Genomic DNA, 24,658 nt, shown 5'->3' on the forward strand with positions numbered 1-24,658 from the left:
TGAAGGGAAAGGAACAAAACAAAATCTCAGTGAAGAATTTTGATTAAGGTGAAGGCAAAAGAATGTCAGGGAGGTAGGCGGTCACATGGAGAAAGAGGTAAACTGAGGCACAGTCACCGTGGGCAGAGAGGTAGATGCGACAGGCAGTGCCGTTCTGCGGTGTGTGGGAGGTGGCCACGATCCAGTATGGGTGCTGGCAGGTCGCTTCTGAGCCCCTCCCTCAGCAGCATTGGCCCTGGGACATCTGGCCACCATCACAGGCCACCTTGCAGAAACCTGGCTCTGCCCCATTCCCGAACCCTCACCGACTCCTCATCACCTCCTGAACTGTAAGTTGAGACAGTGGTAGAAGTCAGTGATGCCCACACCAGACACAGAGCTGAGATCCAGAGAAGTGGGAAGCCTGGGGTCTCACTGCCACACAGGCGTTTCTGCCTTCCTGACCTCAGTGTTCCCATCTGTCAAATGGGGCTGTGAGAATGGACGCATCTCCTAGACAGCCTCCCCTCTTTGCCTCCTGAAACACACACACGCCCCACGTTCCTCCAAAAAGTTGTTTTTGTCTTTTTTAAATAATGTGAAAATGCCACGCGAAGGTTTGAACCAGAGACCCCTCCAGGGGCCAGGCCGGAGTGGAGAAGGGGAGACGCGAGATGGGAGGGGTCCAGGTCCCCGAAGCCTGCGGCCCCTGTCTGGGGCTGGGAGGGGGTAAGGAGGGGCCTCCGCTGTGCAGAGGGGCTCCAGGCCCAAAAGAGTTCAGTTCAGTTCCAAGAAAGGCGGCTCTCCAGGGAGGGGCAAGGGGTTTCCTGCCTCATTTGGCACCGAGGGGGTCAGGGGGCTCAGGGGAGCCGTCCGGGGGGCTAGGGGGTGGGGGGCCAGGGCCTCCCGTTTGGCACATGGTGGGGGAGGGGGAGGGCCCAGTCTCGGGGGCCTCCCCGGAGGCGGTGTCTGTGGTGGTGGCAGTGGCTCCGTCGTCCACAGAGGATTCTACTCTCAGCCCCTCTTCTGGGGGTGCAGGGGGGTCGGGTCTTTGGGGAGTCAGTTCTCCACGGGGCCTGAAGATGAAGGAAGAAGAGGGAGAAATTGGGATTACTGGGCAGAAGGGCTCATGGCTTCTGGCTCATCAGAGTGAAAAACCCAAGTTCTCATTGTGGTCCACAAACCCCCATGGTCTGTCTGCTCTGTCTCTTTTCTGTCTTCATTTACGCCCTCCCCCAACTCAATCTGCTCCAGTGACGCTGGTCTCCTTCCTCGCTGTTCCTCCAAGCACAGTCCTACCTCAGGGCCTTTGCACCGGCTGTTCCTACTACCTGGCACACCCTTAAGCCCTTCCCATAGAACTCAGGCTTCCACCCATGTGCCCCCTCTTCAGGGGCCTCCTCTGGCCATTCTCAGTCAAGCAGTCATTTCTCACCCCCGATTTTTGTTGTTTTTGTTTTTTTCTGTCATGTGGCATGACTTCCAGGATCTTAGTTCCCCAACCAACGATTAAACCCAGACCCTCAGCAGAAAAAGCGCTGAGTCCTAACCAGCATGGAAGTCTCTGATATAGTTATGTTCCTTCGTGTCTCTCCTCTGGGATAATCTCAGTCATTGTCAAAGAGCTAGCTTCTGGTCTGCTTGCCCCTGCAGAACGGAAGACCTGAGAGGACGGGACTGCATTTGGTCACTGCTGCATTCCCAGAGTCCAGTAGAGGCCCTGCACAAAGTGCCCTCTCGCCAGAGTTTCCCACCACGACTCCTCTCTCACCAAAGGAGAGCCCCTTACCCATTTGACAGATCCGGGAAACTGAGGCCCATGGGGTGAAGACTGTTGACGAGGGATACACGCCAGACACCCTCCCACTACACCTCATACTTCTCACCTGAGTCATAGCCCTCACTCCCAGTCCCTGAGCCTCAGTTTCCCCCCTCTTTTTCATTTTACTTACTTTTAGGCCGCATTGCCTAGTTCATGGGAGCTTAGTTCCCTGACCAGGGATCAAACCCAGGTCCCCCTGCTGTGGAAGCGTGGAGTCCTAACCACTGGACTGCCAGGGAAATTGTGGTTTCCCTATCTTTAAATGAGGATCATGACCCTTGTATTTTTTTTCAAAGGAGTAGGAAAATTCTGGCATTTGTAGCATCACTTAGCACCCAGGGAACATGTGTGACGTGGGCAGAGCCAGACTGAGCACAGGGGTCTGAGGCAGAAGGGGCCTCTGCCTAGCCCCCCATCCCACCCATGGTCTCTAGAAACCAGCTCAGCAGCCCAGCTGCAGTGGGAATGCCTAAGGACTGAGTAAAGAGAGTTGGGGTTTTGCATGACCTGGCCGGCCCTCCCTCTCGTCTCCTGGTGAATAAAGGTGAAGTCATCCTGGACTGCCGGCCCTGCCAGCCTCGGCCCTGACTCACCACTTGGCCGGTGTCCCCATGTGCTGGAACCCGTCTTACCCTGTTCTTGTGGGGGCCTTCGAGAGGACCTCTGGGAGGAAGTGACATTCGGGGGTGAAATCTGAGGATGCTGCCAAGTGAAGAGTCAGCCCGCAGCCCGTTCCTCCTGCCCTTGACTCTCTGCATGCCTTCTCTCCCTCCTGGACACTCGCCCTGGCCTCCTCCCCAGCCTCCCTGCCTCCCTTTGCCTCCACAAGGCCTGGGAGAAGTCTTCCTACCTCTGGGACTGAAGCTGCTCCTCCTGTGCTCACAGTCCTCCCATGACTTCCTAGGGCCCCCAGGACAAAGTCCCGGCCCCTCAAACCACCCTCAAGCCCACAAGGTCTGCCTTGCTCTCTCTCACCTTCCCCCACCCACTTCCATCTGCCCCATTCTCCAAGTAACCCCCCAGACACACCCGCTTCCCTTCTGTTCCATGAACCAGCCAAGCTCTCTCCTGCCTCAGGCCCTCAGCAAGCTGTTCCATCAGCTAGAATACTGTCCCCTTCCCCTTCACCTAGTTAACCACAACCAACCCTCAAGTCCCTGGTTAAAGGGCCCTTCCATCACTGAGGACAGAAAGCCCTTTCTTCTTGGCATCTCCTTTCTCAGCGACCCTGAGTTTTGCACTTATTCATTCACCGTGGGACTGGGGTCAGTGTTGTGGGTGGGATGGAGGGGGGCTCACTGATCCTGCCCAGCACAGAACATCCCCTTCACCCAGTGCCTGCACAGCTGATGCTCAGTAAGCGTCTACTTAATTAAACGCAGTAACGGCTACCAGTTAAGACCACTGCTGCATGCAAGGGGAGGATTAAGCCATTTAATCCCTTTAACAATCTTATGAGTTAGATCCTGTTATCCTCCTCATTCTGCAGAAACTGAGGTACAGAAAGAGAAAGCGACTCACCCCTAGGTCACCCAGCCAAGAAGTGGCAGGGCCAACACTTGAACTCAGGCACAGTGCAGGGGAGCCAGGCAGGGAGCCCTCCCTGAAAAGAGCCAGTTGGCCCTCCCACCTATTTAGCTCTGTCCTCTGGGAACATCTCCACCTGCCTGGCCCAGGGCAAGCCCTGCATCCAAGGACGTTCCCCCAAGGTGGGTGAGGATTAGCAATGTGGCATAAGTAAAACTCAAGAAAGGAACCGGACAAACGCTGACTGCTAGAGAAGGCGCGGACTCAGAGCTAGGTTTGTACCCTGGCTCTTCATGCCTCCCTACTTAAGCCTCAGTTGTCTCTTCTGTAAAATGGGGATGAGACTAGAATCCATCCTGTGGGATCATAGGGAGGATTAAATGGGTTAAGATGTTGCAAGCAAACTCTAGAGGCTATGTGACTGCTTGCTATTATCGCTATAGGAATCCCTGGCCATGGCCTCTCTGCTCTTGTTCCTGCTAACTAGCTTTGAGCCTCCTGGTTTCCTCTGTCTCCTGGTCTGCCTCTGACAACCGTACCCTCAAACAGAGAGGGGAACAGAATCACGCAAGTACCAGGCAGGAATCTGAGCCCAAAGATGGGCAAGAAAAAAGAACAACAAAGAAATAATCTGGGACTTCCCTGGTGATTCAGTGGTTAAGGCTCTGCGCTTCCACTGCAGGAGGTGCGGGTTCCATCCCTGGTTGAGAAGTTAAGATCCCACTTACAAGCGCATTAAAAAAAAATACCATAGACAAGACTAAGAGGGGATCCTTACAGAAGGGAAACTGAGAATCAATCAGACAAGGGCGTGACTCCCCAAGCCCGTGTGATAGACATGTCTTGGTCTGAGCAGATTCCAGAGTTGGGTGGGTGGGTTTCACTGGTGAACAGTCAGAGAGAGAGGGAAGGAAGAGACTTGGAGAGAGGCAGGCAAATGCAGAGAGATGGGGACAGAGAGAGATTGGCAGAGGTGAGGCAGGGCCGAGGATCTGAAGCACCGTACCTGCGGGCCGGGCGTCGGGGGCCCGGGCGGGGGGCCCCGGGGTCTCCAGCGCAGGCGAGACGGAGAAGCGGGAGAAGCACAGGGGGGGGCCTGGCGGGGGGAGGAGGGGGAAATCCTCCGCCCACTCGAAACTGCCTCCTAGTGTGGGTGAGGAGAGGAGAGGAGAGGAGAGGAGAGGAGGCGGTCAGCCCCTCTGGCACTCCTTCAGCCCTACAATATCAGCTTCTGCCGTCCGACCCCGCCCCTCGGCAGGCCCCGCCCATCACCGCGGGTGCCATAGACCCCGCCCCCAACCCTGCCCCGCCCCGCCCCTCACCAAAGCCGCTGTCGTTGCTGGGAAACCCATCTCCGGGGGTGGCGGGGTGGGGAGGCGTCGGGGGCGCTGGGGGCGTGGACGGGTCCGTGTCCCCCTCGGGGGGGCCCTGGACACTCAGCTCGTTGGTTGGCGTCTCCTGTGAGGGTAGATTAGGAGGGGCAAGGAGGGGGACGAACTTGTCACTCACTGCATCCCAAAAAGCAACAAACCCCGCTGACATTTCTGGGGCTTCAGGCATCTCAGTTCACATTCTGTCTCTCTGAAAATCCCCTACTCTCCCTTCGAAGCCGCAGGCTAGCTTTAACCTCACCCCAGCCTGAGGCTCTTCCCTCAACCACAGCTACACAGTCCAACGCAGGAACTGCCTCTGGGCTCCTTAACGCGCTGCCTCCACGGAAGCCCCTAACCCAAGACTATCTCCGTAAGTCCCGCCCCGATCCAAGACCCTTACCTATGTCCTAGATCTCGGCTGCAGGCGTCCCAGTGCTGGCCGCAGAACTACCTGCCCCTACGGTCTTCCAAACCCTTAACCCATTGTGAGCACCTCCGGACCCTCCTGTGAGCTCCTAACCCGCCCTCTGAAGTGGCCCCGCTCCAGCCCTCCAAGGCTGGCCCCTTGTTTCAGTGCCCTAGGCCTCAGCTCTTGACCCTGTTCTCACTCATCTCAGGACCTTAGTATGCCCCGCCCCAGTCCACAAGCACCATTTTCTCTTCAACAGTAACCTCTCAGGCTAGTTACTTTTAACACAATCCTCAATTCCCGTTTCATTCGTTCTGTCCCATCCCTGAACCCACTTACTGCACTTAGCATCTTAACACTACAAGCAGCATCTCTTAAGTCCTCCCTGCAGCTTCTCCGAGACCCGCAACTAGTGGATAAGATCCCTTCCATTCTGAGCCCGCCCCTCAGCCTCCACATCCTTAGAGCGCTGGTGGACAAACCCCGCCCCGAACTTCACTAGGTTCCACCTCCACTTGCAGACTTTGCCCTAATCCTCACTTTCTCCTTTGTTGTGTAGTTGCTAAATCAGGTCCGACGCTTTTGCGACCCCAAGGACTGTAGGCCTCCCGGCTCCTCTGTCCATGGGATTTCTTAGGCAAGAATACTGGAGTGGGGTGCCATTTCCTTCTCCAAGGGATCTTCCCGGCCCAGAGATTCAATCTGAGTCTCCTGCATTGGCAGGCGGATTCTTTACCACTGAGCCACCAGGGAAGCCGTCCACTTTCTCCTTAGCCTCTGGCTAGCAGGTACCACGCTTTTCTTCCGGGTCCCTTCTCTTCTCCAGGCCTCTCCCTAGCCCTCCAGCACCCACACCTACCCCAGGCCCCGCCTCTGCTCTGGAGTGGGCCCTACCCCCCGACCCCGCCCTATCCCCCTAGCCAGCCTCCACCCTCAGCCTGCAAGCCCCGCCCCGCCTGAGGCGTGGCCTTCCTCCAGGCCCCGCCCTCACGCTCAAGGCCTCATCCGGTCCTCCAAGTCCCGCCCCATTCCCTGGCCAGTTTCTCCCACGCCCCGCCCTCACCCTGCAGGCCCCGCCCCAACCTAGACGCAGTCTTCATCCAGGCCCCGCCCCTCCATAGACGCCACCCCAGGGGGTCCCGGGCCCGCAGCCGCAGCGCACCTGGTCGAAGAGGTAGACGGTCACGTCCCCGTGGAAGGAGACCATCTTGCGTTTCCTCTCCAGCTCGCTGTCCTCGGGTTCGTCGGCCCCGCGTGGAGACTTGAGCAGTCCCCGCAACGGGCGGGCCGCGTCCGCGTCGGCGCTGCTCACCACGACGGGCACCGGGGCTGCCCGTGCTCTCCCGGGGCCCCGCGGCCCCGCCGCCGCGCCCGCTGCCGCCGCCTCCTCGTCCTCCTCCTCGTCCTCGTCCTCCCCGTCCTCCTCCGACGGCCCCGGCGCCCCCGCCCCGCCGGCCTCCCCGCCAGCCGCCCCGGCGTCCGCGCCCTCCCACGGGGGCCGCCGCGGGCCCGGCCCCGGGAATGGCGTGAGCGTGAGCGGCGGCAGCGCCAGCGAGAGCCGCGAGAGCTTGGCTGCGAGGGAAGAGACTCGGTGAGCTCCAGTTCTCGGGGAAACTGAGGCGTGCCCTCCCACCTAGCTGTGTGTCCTCAGGTAATCTCAGGCACAGTCTGTTTCCACCCTTGTGAACCAAAAGGTTGCACTGGGGTTCTCCCAGCAGAAGGGGAGCGATCTCCGCCTAATCCAGTGCTTAACCTTCCCCATGGTTCCCCAGTGCCCACAGCACAAAGCCCCAGCTTCTCCCCAGGACCATCAGACCCCAGTGCCCAGGCTCTGCTGACTTCTCCTGGCTCTATTGCCCCCTCCTTCTGGCTTGAGCTCCATCCAGCCACATGGGCCATCCCCCATTCCTCCCACCTCTGAGCCTTTGCATAGGCTGTTCCCTCTGCCTGGAAATTCCTTATAGAACTCAAGTCCTGTGCATCATCTGGCTCTTGTCTGGACTTTTAAAGCCTTTGGGGATCTCCCAGGAGGTCAGGCCAGGCTACCCGCTCTGCACCCTGTAGTACCAAGCACCTCCTTCTGAGCAGTTGATCTCAGTATAGAACTCTAATTCTGTGGCACTGTGATTAATGTTTGCCTTGCCACAGAACAGAGACTGAGTCGTGCTCACTCTGGCTGCATTCCCAAGCCCCAAGTACACAGAAGTACTCAGTCAATATTTGTGGGATTAATGAATGAATGTTCCCTGCTATACAATGTTGACCAAGGCACTTTCTTTCCCTTTTTAGCCCTGCATGGCCAGAAAATTGGGGTGTCTAACCATCTCCAGGTCCTTTCCCTGCCCTGCGACTCCTTAATCTTAGGAAGTCTAAGAAGAGGACTTCAGGTCCCTGGAGGAGGAAACCTCACTTTAAATCCCAAGCCTACCCTGCTCTCTTGCTATGTGTCCCTAGGCAAGCAGATCCACTTCTCTGAGCCTCTGTTACCTCACTGGTAAATGGACAAGGGCCACCCATTCCTCCATTACTGCATAAGTGAACTGTGTGCCAGGCCCTGTGCAGGGCAATGGTGGGAATGAGAAGAGGATGAGGGCAGGGCAAGGAGAAAGGTGGATGTGGACTGAGTCACTCTGCACCCCTCATTCACTGTACTCCAGCTTCACCAGCCTTTTGTTATTCCCTGAACATGCCAACTTAGTACCCATCTCAGTGTCCTCTACCTGAAACATCCTTCTCCCAGATGTCCACCCGGTTCACTTCCTTCATGTCTGCTTATAAGTTGCCTCTTCATTGAAGCCTTCCCTGACCACCCATCTCAAGGTGATGGGGTGGTGGGGTGGGGCTTTGTAGAGGGAGCTATCAGGGGCTTGGATACCCAGAGGAAGTACAGGGTAACAGTCTTTAGAAATCAGGAAGGCTTCCCCGGGAAGGGGAAATTTGAGTGGGCTCATGAAGGATGAGTAGAAGTTCTCTGTTGTTGTTGTTTTTTTTTTTTTTTTTAAGGCTATTCCCAGGCTCTTCTCACCCAACACCAATCCCCCACCCCCAACCCCGGACCGCGGAGGCATCTTAGTTGCTCATCCTCTGTCGTTTTCATGTGGCCCAGGGTCTTTTCTGACACAGCTGGTTGCAAACTCTCCACAACAACCTTGACGAAAGGGTAATATTCTAATACAGTGGGTTTGAGGAAGGAAGGTTCTGTGCCCAGTCTTCATGACCTTTCCCTCTTGAATCTCAGGCTCTTCTGGCAAACAAAGATGATAACCCTTCCCTCACATATGGCTATGAGGTTGCCAATATGAAACTGGCTGGGTCATACCAGTATAACTTTCATACCAGTATTTAAGGAAATCAGGCCTCCAGGTGATTCGAGTGGAACCACAGTCCCTAATCTCTCTTTTTTTTGACTGCACCACATGACATGCAGGAATCTTAGTTCCCTAACCAGGGATTGAACCTATGCCCTCAGCAGTGGAAGCCTGGAGTCCTAACTACTCCTATGTCCAGATCTAAACAGGGGCCATTTATCTTTACTCTCCATTTATCTTCTCTTACACTGTCTCTTCTCTATGACAAAACACCCACTGTGTTCCTATCAAAACTCAAGTTTCAAGACAAGGCGTTTCTCCTAGGCTCTCAGGCCACCAGTACCACGGTGGGCAGGGCAGGGTCTGAGGCTCCCTGGGTCCCAGCCCTGGGCAGCTCAGAGCCCGGCACCAGGGAGGCCTGGCACACTGATGAGACACTTCAGCTTGGTGGAAAGCTTAAGCCAGAGATCATGCACTGGCAGCCCAGCCCACAGAGGCTTTGTTTGAATTAGTTTCCACCATTAAAACACCCAGAACTCTGGTTTAAAGGGAAAGCAGCAGATTTGGCACTATTGGGTGGGCATTCCCGAATGAAGCTTAGAAATGGCTGCATTTCCTCCCCAGCTCCCACCCCACGTCTCCCAGCTCTTGTTTATTCATTCATTCATTCATTCCCTTATATTGTCTGTTGCCCTTCCCCCGCTCAGCATCTGAGTTTGCGATCCCTGGTTGATGTGAATTGTGATGTAATGCTGGTGCTTAGGAGTGCCAGGCTTTGGGTCAAAGGCTTCGGAAGTCCTAACTCATGCAACTCTCGCCATCCTCTTAGGTAGGTGCTATCCTTGTCTTCTGCTTTTGGCAGATGGGGAAACTGAGGCCTGGAGTTTGTCCAAGGTCACAGAGCTAGAGAGGGGCGGAACCAGGGTTTGAGACCAGGTAGTATGACTCCAGGATCTGCACTGCTTAGCGTGCTGACCTGCCTGGTACCAGGGAGGCTGAGCTTCTCAACCGCACCCTACCTCTTGGAAAGAGCTGGGCGTTGGCCCCCAACCGCGCTTCCATGCTCCCGGCAGCCTGCTCACCTTTGATCTGCTCGCTGTTCCCCTGAGGGGGTCCCAAGTCCAAGAACAGTCGTGGCATCTCGGGGCCCTTCCTCTCGGGCTTGGGGGGGTCCCCGTCTCCGCTGGGTGCCGTGTCTCCGCCGGCCCTGCTGTCTGGGGCCCCGGGCTCTCCCTCGGAGGCTGCCTCCGGCCTGACTCTCTGGGGCGCTGGCTCCGGTCTCCTCGGCTGCGCTTCCAGCAGCGGCAGGGGCGGCTGTGGCCTCGTGCTGTCGGCCCATCCGGCCTTTACGTCCACGCCGCTTCCGGGGCCGCCGCCGGGGGCCATCCCCGTGCCCACTGGGGCTTGGCCCCCACTCCCGAGGTCCAGCCTCCCAGCCCCGGGGGCTCTCGGTGCCCCCCCAGTCTCGGGGGCTCTCCTCTCGGTCCCGGGTTCCAGTGCCCCGCTCCTGGGGGCTGGGCCAGCGGGGCCAGGGGCTGTCTCCCCGCCGTTCAGGGCCAAGGCCACCGCGCCGGGTGCCGGGGCTCTCTCCAGTGAGGTCTCTGGGGCTGGCTCCCCGTTCGTGGGGGCTGGAGCCCCACTCTCGGGCATCTTCTCCCAGGGCCCTGGGGCTCTCCAAGGCCCAGTCTCTGGCAGCCTCTCCGGGTTCCTGGGGAGTCTCAGGCCCCCATTCTCTGACCCCTCCTCGATCTTTGGGGATGTCAGTCCTCCATTCACCAGCACTCGCTCTTCTCTCTCTGGGGGCCCTGGGCCCCCATTCTCCAGCACTGTCTCCTCTCTCCTTGGGGGTGGCAGCTCCCCATTCGCCAGCACTTGCTCTTCTCTCTCTGGGGACCCGGGGTCCCCATTCTCTGCCACCTTCTCGTCGGCGCCCAGGACTCTCGGTCCCCCGTTCTCCAGCACTGTCACCCCGTTTACCGGGAGGCTCAGGCCCTCGTTCGGGCTTGGGGCTTGCTTCCCGCTTTCCGGGACTGCGGGGTCCGGACTCGGGCCCAGGGCTCTCTCTCGATTCCCGGGGCCTCTCCCCGTCTTCCGGGGCCCCTTCTCTCCCAGGAGGTTCCTTGTCACGTCCTCCCTCAGGGACATCAGCAGCTGCTCGGTGCTCACTTGAACTACGAAGGTCGGCTTCTCCCGGGCCCCCGGGAGCGGGAGGGGACCCGGGTCTGGGGGCGGCCGGGGCGCTCCCGGGTCGGGGGGCTCGGGGGGAGCCCGTGGCCGAGGGACCCCTTCCTCCTCTGCTGCCCCCCCGCCGGGGAAAGCTCCCTCGGGGGAAAAAGGGGTCTCGGTCTCGTAGCCGCTGTCCCCCGGCTTGGGGCCCGGAGACGACAGGCCTGAGCCGGGACTGGCCACGGCCGAGGAGGGGTCGGGGGACACGGCTGGGTCCGCGGGGGCCCGGGGAGGTGGCGGCGGGGGGGGGGGAGCGGGAGGTGGCCCCCGCCCGGGGTACTGGGGCGCCGCCGCCCCCATGAGGGGGTCCAGAAACTCGGGGGGGGCCGAGGCGGGGGGGTTCAGGGGCAAGTCGGCCAGGGAGCCCCGCTCGGCCCGCAAGGACGAGTCGTCCTCTGGGGGATGGGGGCAGCCAAGAGCAGGGTGGCCCCCCCAGCCCGCAACAGCATCCCCCCGCTCTAGGGGCAGGCAGGAGCAGGCCCCCTCGCGGCTGCATAGGGGGCAAGGTAGGGGACCCCGGCGACTGGGGCCCCCACCAAGGCTGCTGCTGTCTTCCCCCGGGGAGCTGCCCTCCTCCTCCTCCTCTTCCTCTTCGGCCCACGGGGCGGCCCCCCGCTCCCCCAGCACCTCGGCAGGGTCTCCTGCCAGGGTCTCCCCGGCGCCCCGGCCCTCGGGGTCCCAGCCACTCAGGAGGAAACTGCCGGATGCAGAGGACTGGGCCGGGAAGGGCCGGGCTGCCGGGAAGAGCGGGGAGGCCCAGGTCTCGGATACCAGCTGAGGGACCTCGGAAGGAGCCTGGGGGGCCTGGGGGGCAGGAACTCCTGGGTCTAGGGGGTCCCAGTCATTGGGGAAGAGGGGCTCCGGCGGGGAGCCGTGCTCCTCGAGACGGATGTAGTATTCGCTGCTCACGGAGGGGCTGCGGGCACTGATGACCGGCAGCACGCTGGGCGTGGACAGCGCCTCATAGAAAGGGTTGGAGGGGTTGGCGTGGGGGGCCGGGGGCGCAGATGCCGGCTGCCAGGTGGGTGCCCCCCCGCCCCGACCGGCCCCCCGCCGTGCCTTCTCCCACAGGCACTCAAGGTTGAGGCCACCGCTACTCTCGGTGACTGTGAGCACATCGTCGGGGTCAGCCCCAGGGAAGCCATCTAAAAGGGGGAACGGAGAGGAGAGGGTCCCTGGGCGGGGGGCGCTGTGCTGAGGGGGCCAGGGCCAGGGGAAGGGACCATCTCGGGGTGGGGGTGGCGGCGGCGGGGGCCTCGGGGGCCGCTCAGAGAGCAAGTAGGTGAGCTGCAGCTGGAGATCAGAGGCTGAGGGGCGTTGGGCAGGGGGCCGCCAGCAGGACTGCAGGATGTCATACCTGGGGGAGAGGGAGGAGGCAAGAGTGAGCAAGGCAGAGTCCCAGCTGGGGGTGGGGAGTGGATCCCCAGGGGAGGCAGAGACCAGGTGGGCAGACACCCAGGGAGATGAGAGTCAAGACCAAGAGGGGAATTCCCTGGTGGTACAATGGTTAAGATTCTGTGCTTCCACTACAGAGGGCACAGGTTCGATCCCTGGTCAGAGAACCAAGATCCCACATGCCCTGCCCTGCAGCCAAAGGAGAGGGGGAAGAAAAAAAGACCAAGGTGGGAGACAGAAGGGAAATGATAGTTAAGTGACAGGTTAAGGCGGCTTTCTGGTTGGGTTACAAGTTTTGGAATCAGAGACAGGAAAGCAGCAGAGGTCTTCTAGGGTCAGAGAAACTAGATTTGGAGACCAGCTGTGTTACTCCATGCTTCAGTTTCCCTTCCTCCACGTAGCAAGCAGATGTTGGCAGAAAGGGTTGGGACGTCCCCACTCCAGTTTAGGGCTGGCAGCACGTGGTGCAAGTGTGCAGGGGAGAGTGTGAAATGAAGTGGAGAATTCTGGGATCATCCCGGGCTGGGAGGTGGAAGGTCAGGGGTCGGGGGTCAGGCCCCGCCCTCACCAGTAGTCCGCATAGGGCAGCTTGAGCCTCGGCCGGGCCAGCTTGACGTGCTGCTGCCGGACGACGAAGGCCAGGACCTCTTCGTCTGACAGGTGGCGGTAGGGCTGAGCCCCAAACTCAAACAGCTCCCATAGAGTCACCCCTAGGGACCTGAAGGGAGAAGAGAGAGGTCAGAGCCCCGCCCTGACCCTCCAGGGAGCCGCCCCCCTCCCCGGGCCTCAGTTTCTCCATCTGTAGAACCTGTGACCCTTCCGCCTTCCTTGCGCTCTGTGCCCCCTGCCCGCCTCACCAGATGTTGCTCTCGCGGCTCTGGTCCACCACCATGAAGGTCCCGTGCAGCTCGCCAAGGAGCTCGGGCGCTGCCCAGCGCAACGGGATCCAAAGGCGCTCGGGGGTCAGGTAATAGTCCTCCTGAGGCGTGGGGGGGTGGGGCGCAGGCCGGGGCGCGGTCAGGTGGGCCGGGGCACCCTCCCACCCCAACTTGCCCCCTTCCCCGCCCTGATGGAGGGCAGCCCCCACCTTGTAGTTGCTGTGGGCCAGCCCGTAGTCTCCGATGCGCACGGTGAGGTCGGAGGTCAGCAGGCAATTGCGCAGGGCCAGGTCGCTGGGGGCAGGCGAGGGGGCGAAGTAAGAAGCGGGCAGCTTTGGGGAAGCCCGCCCCGCTACTTAAAGAGTGCGCCCAGTTTTCCCTGCACCGCTCCGTCTTCATTTTCTCGCTCCTCCTCTCCTACTTTGACTCCTCCCCCTCCCCGACACCCACTCTTCAGTAACCCCGCCCCTTTCCTGACTCCGCCCACCGCTCCTGACCCCGCCTTTCCCCCCCATCGCGAGTCTTTCCCCCGTTTTGTGCCCCGCCCCCAACTCAAGCGTCCTTCCCTCCTTAAGCCCCTCGCCCTCCTTCCTCGCCCCAATTCTGCCCGGTGGCTTCCGGGCTGCCACCTGTGCACATAGTTGTGAGAGTGGAGATGTGCGAGCCCGCGGGCGATCTCCAGGCCCATCCTCTGCAGTGTCCGCAGATCTCGAGGGGGCAGCTCAGGGGACAGACCCTCGGGGGGCCGCTGAGCCCGAAGGTAACGCTTCAGGTCCCCCTGGGAGAGAGGGCAGGGAGGGGTCAGTTCCACCGCATCGACACATTCAGGCAACCCGAGGCATGGATGGGGCGGCCGCTGCACTCATTTGGGCTTCAGTTTCCCCTGCTGCTGAGAAACACTTTAGTAACAGAACGCACGCTCCTCACGTGCTAGTCAGGGCGTGCCACCTGGGGTCCCGGTTTTCCTGTTTAGTCGTTAAGTCGTGTTGACTCTCGCGACCCCATGGACTGTAGCCTGCCAGGCTCCTCTGTCCTGCCAGACTCCTCTGACCATGGGATTCTCCAGGCAAGAATACTGGAGTGGGTTGCCGTTTCCTTCTCCAGGGGATCTTCCCAACCCAGGAAAGGAATCCAGGTCTCCTGCATTGCAGGCAGATTCTTTACCGACTGAGCTACAAGGGAAGCCCATCCACCTGGAGACTGAGGGCTCATCTAAGAAATGCTGTCTTGTCACAGGTGTCGCTATGATGATGTCATTGCGAATGGCCCTGAGCCCCCACCGGGTCCAGCTCCTCACTCTGCCCCTCCCCCTCCCCGGCCCCGCGACCCCCCAGACCCTCACCAGTTGACAGAACTCCATAATCAGCAGAAAGGGCAATGTCTCCACGCAGACGCCTAGGCACTGGAGAACGTTGGGGTGTTGCAGGCTCCTGCACGGGGGTGGGGGTTGCCTGGGTCAGGAAACAGCCCCTTCCATCCGACCCCAGCCCTGTGGCCCACCCCACCCTCCTGGCAAAACCAGACTGTTGCTTCAACCTCTCGGGTCTCAGTTTCCTTACTTGAGAGTTAACCCCCCTCCCCGCCGCAAACACACACTCCTTCCCCATATCCCCGTCTCAGGTCCATCCCACTGTCTCCCAGTCTCCAAGCCAGACCCTCAGGCACCTCCTTGCCCCTCCTCCTGGCTCACCACCCCCTCAGCCTTTCTTCCTGCCCCCTGATTCTTTCCCCTCCCCTCCCACAGCCCCAGCTCAAGCCTCCTCCCAGCCTCCCTGCCTCCAGTCTCTCCCTTTCAGTCTGCCCCTGACCTGATGTCCACCTGTTCATGACCCTCCATGGCTCCCCAGTTGCCCTGGGACAGAGCCTGGCTCACTCCTCAGTCTTTCCTGCCCCACTGCCTTTCCCAGCATCACTCTTCACTCCATGTACATCTCCTAGACTCACAGGTGCCTGCTTAGGCTTCAAGCCTTGTATACCTCTCTCTGTGGAGAACACTCCACTCTCGTCCAAGTCCTCCTTGTCCCTTAGTGTCAACATCCTTTCCTCAAGAGATATCACTGCCCTTCCCTCAACACTGGGGGATGCCCTTCCTTGATCCTCTCACTGTGGCTAAGAGTCAGGTTGGGGGAGCAGGTTTCTGAATCTTGTCTCTACCTTTCCCAGGCGTGTAACCTCACAGAAGTCACTTGGCCTCTCCCTCAAATGTAAAATGGGGATGGTCATAGTAATCCCCTCATAAAGTTGTGACAAGAAATCTAATAGGATCAGAGAGGAGCTGGCATTTCTCCTGCCTCACTGCCTTTGTTCCTGCTGTTCCCTCTGCCTGGAACACGCTTCCCACAGTGCTTTACGAAACTGATTCATCCTAGTCAAGCCTGCCTTTCCCACAGTTCCCATCCCAGAGCTCCTCCGTTTCTATCACATCCTGCCTTATTTCCTCAAGGCACTTGTCAGTCTGTGATATTTTCCTGTTAAAATTTATTTCTTCACTGGCTCAGTTATTGTGTGTCCCCTCCACTAGGTGGCGAGCTTTACAAGACAGGATTTGGGGCTTTTGTGTGCGTGGCCATGTGCCTAGACTAGTAGGTGCTCAATAAAATCGTGTGGAGTGAAGGATTTAACCCTGATACATGACCCGAGGGTCTGTGGAAAGATTAACACATCCAGGACTTGCAGCCCAGGTTGCACCTTGCAACCTGGCTCGAGGAGGGTAGAACAGTTTTTGTTTCATTGGGGCCTGGCAGGAGAGGGGTTGGGGGGCGGGGTGTGGATAGTGGCTTCTGCTCCTGCCTGGGAGACAACTAATGAGATAAAACTTTCTTAAAGCACCAGCATATGCTGGGGCTTGAAAAAAAAAAAAAATGACTGGAGCTCCCATCATGGGGAGACTTAGGATGGCAGATGTAGAAGGAAGCTTGGATCCACTGCACACCTACTAATCTGAGCCAGGGCTGGCCCCTTCTGTTATCAAATCCTCCTAACACCTTTGCTAGGCAGGATGATGTTTCCCATTGGATCCAGGGGAAAAGGGAGGCTCAGAGAGGTAAAGTAACTTGCCCAGGGTCACACAGCTGGTAACAGTGCCCGAGCTGAGATTTGCTCTCAGGTCTGTGGCTCATCCAGCAAACGTCTACCGAGGGCCAGCTTGTAGCTGGGTGACAAGATGGACCCCAAGCTGCCAGTATAGTCCTGCATTCTCCACCTGAACTTTCTGAGAAGGTGGGAATGTTCTCGATCTGAGATGTCTAACGTGGGAACCACTGGCCATATATGGCTCCTGGGCTCTTGAAATGCGGCAAGGGTAGCTGAGGAAGACATCTTGAATTTGACTGCATTTTATTTAAGATGAATTTAAGTAGCTGTATGTGGCTGGTGCTTGCCAGCATGGGTTGAGAGAGAGAGAGAGAGGCAAGTCAACGGATTCATGGATGAAATAATGACACACTAGGATACGTGTGATGAAGAAAATACACAAGTTGATATGATGGAGCATCCCAGGGCCCTCCTTAGGTGGCAGTGTGTGTGTGTATAAAGGAAGGCCTTTCTGATCTGAGACCCAGGGAGGAGAAGGGATCCCACCATCAGAAACTGGGGGTGGGTGAGCCAGGAGCAATATTCCAGACAGAGGGAAGAGCAAGGACATCGGCACTGAGGCTGGTCTGTGGGAGGGCCAGGGGGCAGGGCTTGTGGGCTGTAGGGACGGTTGGGACTTTGTCCTGAGAGTCACAGGAAACCACAGGAGTTTTCAGAGGAAAAGGTTCATAAAATCTCAGGGCAAAGCTCACTTTTACAGCCCTCTGTTAAGAGGTGCCCATATACACACCCTCTCCATGCCCGGGCACGCAATACCACACAGGGCATATATGAGCAGAGGTTTAATTAACACTGATCTAGAAGCTCTTAGAATGGAGACCAGGCAGGAGAGGGATAGCATCCTGTCTTCCCAGACCTCCCAGTCCAGTGGGGACAGGCGTGGGGAGACCGTGGCCGTTTGGTGCAGCCACTCAGGACTCTGGTCTGTGATTCTGATTCTGCCCTTCATAACCCACAGGCAGGGGCCTGAAGGAGGGACCACCGTCACAGACCCTGTGCCAGGCAAAGGCCCATTTTGTATCCTCTCAGCTGGCCTCTACATGAGGCTGCTCAGGCTTCCTGGACTCACTTTCTAGATGAAGGTACTGAGGTTCGGAGTGGAGCCTTCTCCACTCTGATTTCCAGATTTCCAGCTCAGCTTTTGCGCTGTTTCCTTCACCTGTATCACACTGCCTTCATGTCCCTGCCTCTGGCCCGAGGAAGACCCCGAGGCTCAGGGAGGGAAATGATCTAGATTGACTGGCACAGCCAGGAAAAGGTACATCTAGGATTGGAATCCAGAGTTGACCCCACACTGTACTCCTCCTGCTCCCAAACGTTACCACCATGAAGCACAGACTCAGATATTTGGGCCTTCAGGGCTCCATGTCTACCCAGAGGTCCCCATACCTGTATGGCTGTGCTTCGGAAATGAACTTGCGCTGCTCCAGGGGCCCTGCGCTGGCTCGGAGTTCCTTCACCACCACCTGGGCGGGGGTGTAGTCGGAGAAAATCTCTCCCAGGATCACCTGCTCGAGGAGGACCCAGGAATCAGTGCCTGCTTATTCCCCAGCCCCATCCCAGGGAGTGCCCTCCACCCCACCTGATGGCTCCCAACTTCCCTCTCCTTTCCAGCCTCTTCTTTCAACTCCCACCACCCTCGTATCCCCACCAGACGCGGGGTGGGAGACTCACAGGCCCAGAGTCCGATGGACGCAGGGACGGGTGGAAGGATGGACAGACGGACGCGTGGAGAGCCGGATGGCGAGGCGGAGTGGTCAATGGAGTGAGGAGGGAGGCGCTGACCGACAGATGGGGGGGATGGGGTGGGTGGGAGCCCGTGAGAGGTGAACAGAGAGAAGGGCAATGGGTGGGCCGAGGGGGCAGGGGGAGGAGGCAGGGGGCAGATGAGAAGTGGTGGGAGCAGGAGTGATGGACACAGAACAGGAGTGTCGCCCTGGATTGTGTAGAGCCCCCACCTCCCACCCCAGCCCCACTTACTTACCTTCCCAAACCAGCCACTCCCAATCTCCTGTAGGTAGCTGAGGTGCTGGCGGCTAAGGCCCAGGGGGGTGGTCATGTCTGGCGTGGGGGACAGTAAAAAGGGGAGGCACCTGAGCCTCTCTCCCCTCCCAAGTGCCACCAACATCCCCTACCTCAGTGGGGACCGGGGTCAAAGCAGACACAACAAATCTCTTTTCATTGGCTGCCCCAACATTCCATGAAGAGATCTCAGTCTCCTCATTGGCTGCCCACAAGTTTCTAGTGTCCAATCCGTTCTTCCCTTTGGTGTCCCAAGATCCTATGACTTAACTTCAGCCTGCCATTGGCTCTGCCTCTGGCATTAAGATCTAGGCTGACCTCATCATGGATTGCTCTGCAAGAATCTCCAAATCTGGTTTGGGGTTAAGCAACGGCTTCCACCAAGATGATCTTGGAGTTGCTTCACGCTGCTTCCAAGATTCCAAGGCTCCCACCTCTGCCTTTCCCTTTGATTCTCTGAGAGAGGGCTGTCAGCTCCTCCTACCCTGAATTGGGGGGCCACGGGATTCCAGTCAAGGTGCAGGGCCATACCTGAGTGTGATGGCTGCGGGGCAGGCATTGGCAGCGAGACCTCAGCCAGGGGGAGAATGTAGACGTCAGGCAGTGACTGTGAGGAGGAAGTCTCCTCAGCGGGAGGGGTGTACTCCCCGGAACAATCCTCCCCTTCAGGGTTCTCAAACTCCTGGGGCCAGGAGGGGTGAGAGGTGGGAGAACACAGCAGTGAGAGACATCGTGGTCCTTCTAATCAATATTATCCCCACCTTTCTGCCAAATGTCCTCCAATCCCAGTCCAATTCCCATCCGGAGTTGGATCTTGCTGTAACTTTAGGCCTGAAGGGCTCTCAGACTCACTGCCCGGCTCCCCCGGTGGTGGCGGTGGGGGGTTAGCGGAGGAAAGGCCTTGCTGAAGTGTTCCTCCCCACCTTAACTTCCCTCGTGCACCTCACCTTGAAGCCGACATCGCCCCGTTTGCAGCACAGACAGGTGAGGAGGAGGAAGATGAAGGCCAGCAGGCCAGAGCAGGAGATGAGGACCACGGCATAGGGAGGAGCCAGAGGCGCCCGGCCCAGGGCGAATCCGTCTGTGGGGACAGGGCTGGGCTGGGCTCGCGTCTTCACGCCCCTGGCTCCCCGATTCCTTGCCCCTCCCCGTCCAGTTAGTCTTGACTACAGCTCCCATGATGCTCTGCACCCAGGGGCCCCTTGGCAGAGGAGCCGGATGGCTCGGGGCATTGTGGGAGTTGTAGTTTGGGGCCTTCTCAAGTGGTTGGGTTGGGGGTGGGGTCCCTCCTCTCGCCCCAAGCTGGGACCCCCCCCCCCACCCCATCACCTCACCCTCAGGTTTGGATGAATTTCAGTGAGGACTGAGGGAAGGAGGAGTAACAGTGGAGCCTGGAGTGCTCAGAATTTAAAATACGCTCCCACGACAGCCTTCCTACCCCCTATTTGAAGAAGAGGATGAGCCCCCAGCTGCAGGCTGGGAGAAGGTGCTCGCCCCATGCTGGATCCTAGTTACGGGGGTTGAGGCCTGTCACTTTTAGGGACGCTTGGAGCACACACATGTCCTCGGTCCCCAGCCCCAGGTCCCGAGTCGGGAGCTCCGCAAGCCTTGGGACTCCCCCAAAGCTGGAGACAGCCTCCAAGGCTGTGTCCCCTTTAGAAATAGTATTCCTCCTCTCTGTCCCCAATTCTCCCAGAGGCCCTGACCTTCCCCGGCTTCCTGCACACACCTGCACACACACACGCGCGCGCGTCTGCACACACACACATGTTGCCCGAACGGACCCCCTCCCCACCCAGCCCCCAGCCTTCCTCCCACAGGCCCTGCTGACAGAGGCACCATTCCTGCGCCTCCCCAGGCCCTGGCTCGCTGCGGGAAGACGCCACACAGGTGACGGAGCCAGAGCCCCGCAGACAGACCCCGGGGCAGGCCAGGGTGGGGGTGGGGGCCACTGGACAGCAGGATGGCCCGACAGACTCACCGGGGTGGGCCGGGGACGCCAGGCAGCCGGAGGCGGAGACGGCCGCGAGGAGGATGAGGGCGCCGGGGGCAGGCATCTTGTCGAGGATGGCAGGGAGGTGGAGGTGGTGGCGGCTGGGGAGGAGGGGGGGGGCGGGCCCTCAGCCCCCAGCCATGGGGACCCGCGCGACCCTGGCCTCCCCCCGGCCCAGGAGAGGGGCAGGAGGCTCAGGACAGGGGGAGGGAGGGGCTGCTTACAGGCTCAGGGACCCCCCTCCCCCTCTCTGAAGGGACAGACAGATGAAGGGATGGAGAGACAGACAGAGGAGAGGAGCCGGGGAGCCGGGGTTGCTGGGGTGGGGGGGGAGAGGGGAGAAGGGGGGGGAGAATAAGGGCCCCGCCCCCGAGGACAGCCGGGATTGGGGGAGCAGAGAGCCTGTCAGAGGAAGGGTGGGAGGAGGGAGGAGGGAGGGAGGATGGAGCGTCGTCATAGCAACTGGCTCCCCAGTAGCATTGGCTGCCAGGATGGAGGGGAGGGGGAGGGACAGACAGGGACCAGCGGACCCTCGTGTAGGGGGGACCCAGGGCCCACCGTGCCTGGCCCGGACGCTGCTGTGACATGCCACCAGCACGGACACGTGTGCTCCGCGCCAAGATGCAGATGTCAGACAGGCACACGCAGCCCACACATGGCTGACCCACGTCGCAGAGACCCTCACAGACAAGCACAGCACATACAAAGGTGGACAGCGCTCGGCAGACGGGGACACGTACACGTCACACACAAAGACGCAGGGATGATGGGCTGCACTAAGCACGCACAGGCAGGCCGGCCCCCGGCACAGATGCACCCGGCCACGCAGGAACGTCAGCGCATCACAAAGACCCACACATGCCACAGACAAAGTAAAGCCCCAACTCCATAGACACACACACCACAAAGATCCACGCAGACACCATGGTGACACACCAAGGCACAAAGTCACGAACACAGACATTCCACAAACAAATGGGCAACAAAGAAGACCCACAGACACACACATCACACACACAGACACAGACATCATTTGCATGGAGACACACACAAGATACACACTAACATAGACACAAGTATCCCGTGCACAAATATACACAGATACACAGCAGATACAAGGAGAGACATGCATATCACATATGCGAATACACACAAATACACAACACAGACTCAGAGATACACATCTCTCACACAGACACATTTCATTCACATGAATACAGAGACACAAGTCACACACACAGATACACATATACAAGCACAACTCACCCATGGGTATAGATGTACACTACAAAGAATATACAAAGCTACACAAATCATGTACAAAAATACACACAAATACATTACACTGATACACACATATCACATACACATATACACAGCCACGCACATTATACGTACAGAAACACACATAGGCAACACAGGCATACACACTGAACACATAGATACACAAAGATACATCACATACCTTAACACACATGGACACACACATCACAAATGTATACAAATTTCACACAAGGTTACAAAAAACACATTACCCCAGTGTAGTCACACATTACATACACAAATACACACACACATACAGAACACATACACACACACACACACACACACACACGCATCACAAATACCCACATTTCCTATGAGTTTGCGCAACCTTTACACAACCAGAGGTGCTAGCCTCATACAGAAGATACATGATCATAGTTTATTTAATTTATTTATTCTTAGGAGCATTAACTGCGCCAGGCATTGTTCTCAGCGCTTTACACATATTACTTTTAAATCCTGACAACTGCCCTCCGAGACACACTCTTTTATCATTCCCATCGTACAGATGAGGAAACAAGGCGAGGTGCAGACATCTGCCCCAAGGCACACAGCCGGGAAGTGGCTGAGTGGGGACTGGAACTCGGTCCCTTAGGGACACAGACAAAACAGACAAGGACGCACACATCACGTGCCAGGCCGCCGCCGTCTCGGGGTCACACTCCCCCACCCCCGCCCCCGCACAGCACCCCGAGCTGCAGACACACCGGAAGCACGGGCGCCCACCCTGCGCGCGGACTTCTCTGTAGTCCCTGAGCCCCTGCGTTGCGTCCCTCTCCGCTGAGGCTGGGCCCGAGCTGCGCATCGCAGGCGCAGCCTCACTGCACACCGCGGAGGCGGCCCAGACACCCCATCCCCAGCGCGGCCCGCCCCTGCCCCCGTTCCCCAGCAGGTGTCCAGGACCGGCGGGTCCCAAACGCAGCCAGCGCAATTGGGACTGGCAACCCCAGGGGAAGGGGAGGGAGAGGGGTTCAATGAGCCCTCTTGGAGGGGGGCGCTCTTTGGAGAAACTGAGGCAGGTTCATCACACCAGGAAGGGTGGGAAGGAGGGGGTGCCGGGACCAGCACTTCAGGGTGGACTGACCATATGCAGATAGAGAGTTCGGAATTGGGGGCTGGGGGATGAGGAAAGATGCAATTATCTGCCCCTGTGGCTGAAGGGCATAGACTCTTGCGGGAGCAGAGGCTTATGGGAAATGTAGTCCCATCCCTGAGGCTTACGGGAAATGGAATTCTGGTTCCTCCAGAAGGGAGGCTCAGGTTAATGTCTTCTCCCCCCTCGCAACCTCCAATCCCAGAAGCAGAGGGTGGGTGAAGTAGTAGGAGCTGGGGCTACGCTGCCTGGATCTTTGCAAACGAGGTGGTCAGAATTCTTGAGTCCTAGGGAGCGGTACAGGCAGGATTGCAGTCCTAACTCTGGCCCTGGCTTGCTCTCAGTTCATTTATTCACTCAACGTTCATTAAACCCACTGTGCTCAGCCAGGACCTATGCCAGAATTTGCGGGTGCAACATGTAACCAGTCAAACCCATTTCCTGCCTTTGATGGGGGGGGTGGGTGGATGTGTGTCAGAGGGGCTTATAGAAGGTCTGCTAGAGATTTTCAAACTATGAACAGGGAGCCATTACCAGGGGCTGACATCAAGCTTTCTGGCTGAGGCCAATTTTTTGAAAAAAAATAAATAGAATAATCTAGAACATGCAGGGGAAATACCCATGTATGAAACTTTTATTTTCTGACAGGAGGCTATAGATACAGATATAGATATAGATTCCTCCCCCCCACCACCATTATGGGTCACAGTAAAAGAAACAAGGGGGATCCCCAGATGGCCCAGTGGGTAAAGAATCTGCCTGCCAATGCAGGAGACGTGAGTTCAGTCCCTGGGTGGGGGAGGGACTGGAGAAGGAAATGGCAACCCAGTCCAGTATTCTTGCCTGGAAAATCCCATGGAGAGAGGAGCCTGGCAGGCTACAGTCCGTGGGGCCACAAAAAGTTGGACATGACTTAGCAACTAAGCAACACCAACGTAGCAGGCCAGGCACTGATGGTCAACCACCCGCATGGGACTCTTCCTAAGGTGGAGGCGGCCATTGGGCAGACTGTCTGACAAATAGTCACGCAACTTGTAACAGTGCTAAACGCGATAAGGAAGAGCCTGGGAGAGAGGAGTTGTTAGGTTGGCGGAGGAGTCCGAGGAGACTTTTTTGGAAAGGTCGCAGTAAAGCCCAGATCTGCGAGGGGAAGGAAAGAGGCTAGAGGAGGGCAGTGCAGAGAGTACTAGGACAGAGAGAGTGCTGGGGTTGGTGAGGCGGGGCGGCCCTTGGGGCACCAAGAAGTGCATAGGAGGTTGATGTGGCTAGATCTGAATGAGCAGGAAATGGGGGCGTGAGCAATGAGTAAACTGGAGAGAGAGACTGAGCAGGGCCTGGCTACAGGGGCCAAGCCCGGTGAGCAATTTGGATTTATCAGTCAATAAACACCAGGGCAAGAGCCCTTAGCAGGGGAGGGACAGGCTCTGACCCTGGTGTTGACAGGCTTTCTCCGGCTGTGGTGTGGGGAGAGACTGACGGTGGAACCTGGAACACAGGGAGGACGTGACTTCAAAGTCCAGATGAGAGATGGCTGCTGGCAGTGGAGGCAGAGAGGAGCAGCTCACTTCAAGACAAAAACAAGTGTCGACAAAGATGTGGAGAGGGTCTTCCCTGGTGGTCCAGTGGCTGAGACTCCGCACTTGCCATGCAGGGGGCCTGGAATCAATCCCCTTTCAGGGAACTAGATCCCACATGCCACAACTAGGACCCAATGCAGCCAAATAAATAAATTTTTTTTAAAAAACAATGGCAACAAACAAGGATGTGGAGAAATCAAAACCGTCATACACTGCTGGTGGGAAGATTGCAGGCACTGAAACAGTCTGGCATTTCCTCAAACAGTTAAACACAGAATTACCATATGGCTCAGGAATTCCCCTTAGGTATCTCCCCAGAGAAATGGAAACACATGTCCCCACAAACATTTGCATGAGAATGTTCATAGCAGCCTTGTTCATAACAACCAAAATGTGGGAGCAACCCAAATGTCCATCAGTTGATGAATGGATCCACAAAACAGGCGACCTTCATACAGTGGAATATTATTCAGCCACCAAAAGGATTGAATTAGTGACAGATGCTACAACATGGATGAATGTTGAAAATATTATGCTGAGTGAAAGAAGTCAGATAACACAAATAGCCACATACCGTAGAATTCCATTTACAGGAATTATCCAGGATAGACAAATCAGACAAAGTAGATTAGTAGTT

The 24,658-nt window shown here is 57.9% G+C and overlaps 2 protein-coding genes across 5 annotated transcripts in view; one reads left to right on the plus strand and one right to left on the minus strand.

Moving 5' to 3' along the window:
• Window positions 1–944: 944 nt before the first annotated feature.
• Window positions 945–24,175, minus strand: LMTK3 (lemur tyrosine kinase 3). 3 transcript variants are annotated; one of them, XM_061388867.1, is made up of 16 exons: window positions 22,059–24,175; window positions 20,014–20,126; window positions 18,980–19,113; window positions 18,564–18,714; window positions 17,995–18,071; window positions 17,400–17,518; window positions 14,260–14,347; window positions 13,547–13,695; window positions 13,127–13,211; window positions 12,897–13,018; window positions 12,608–12,757; window positions 9,501–12,001; window positions 6,273–6,682; window positions 4,651–4,786; window positions 4,335–4,472; window positions 945–1,055 (listed from the first exon to the last, which is right to left on the minus strand). In XM_061388867.1, exons 1-16 carry the CDS (start codon window positions 22,154–22,156, stop codon window positions 1,039–1,041), a joined length of 4,488 nt encoding a protein of 1,495 aa, XP_061244851.1. In that variant the 5' UTR covers window positions 22,157–24,175; the 3' UTR covers window positions 945–1,038. The 3 variants fall into 3 exon arrangements, with proteins under 3 accessions (XP_061244851.1, XP_061244852.1, XP_061244854.1); XM_061388868.1 differs by lacking the exon at window positions 945–1,055 and adding an exon at window positions 3,959–4,051; XM_061388870.1 differs by lacking the exons at window positions 945–1,055; window positions 4,335–4,472; window positions 4,651–4,786; window positions 6,273–6,682 and adding an exon at window positions 8,078–8,258.
• The window catches only part of SULT2B1 (sulfotransferase family 2B member 1), an 84,166-nt gene continuing 66,168 nt past the window's right edge, over window positions 6,661–24,658 (plus strand). Inside the window, exon 1 of one of the 2 annotated variants that reach the window (XM_061388913.1) lies at window positions 6,661–6,761. The gene's annotated coding sequence lies outside the window, so the exon portion shown is untranslated. Of the gene's footprint in view, window positions 6,762–19,884; window positions 19,923–24,658 lie in introns of those variants that run through there. The other variant, XM_061388914.1, reaches the window with a different exon arrangement.

Source organism: Bos javanicus, chromosome 18, assembly GCF_032452875.1.
Source record: "Bos javanicus breed banteng chromosome 18, ARS-OSU_banteng_1.0, whole genome shotgun sequence".
Classification (NCBI taxonomy): domain Eukaryota; kingdom Metazoa; phylum Chordata; class Mammalia; order Artiodactyla; family Bovidae; genus Bos; species Bos javanicus.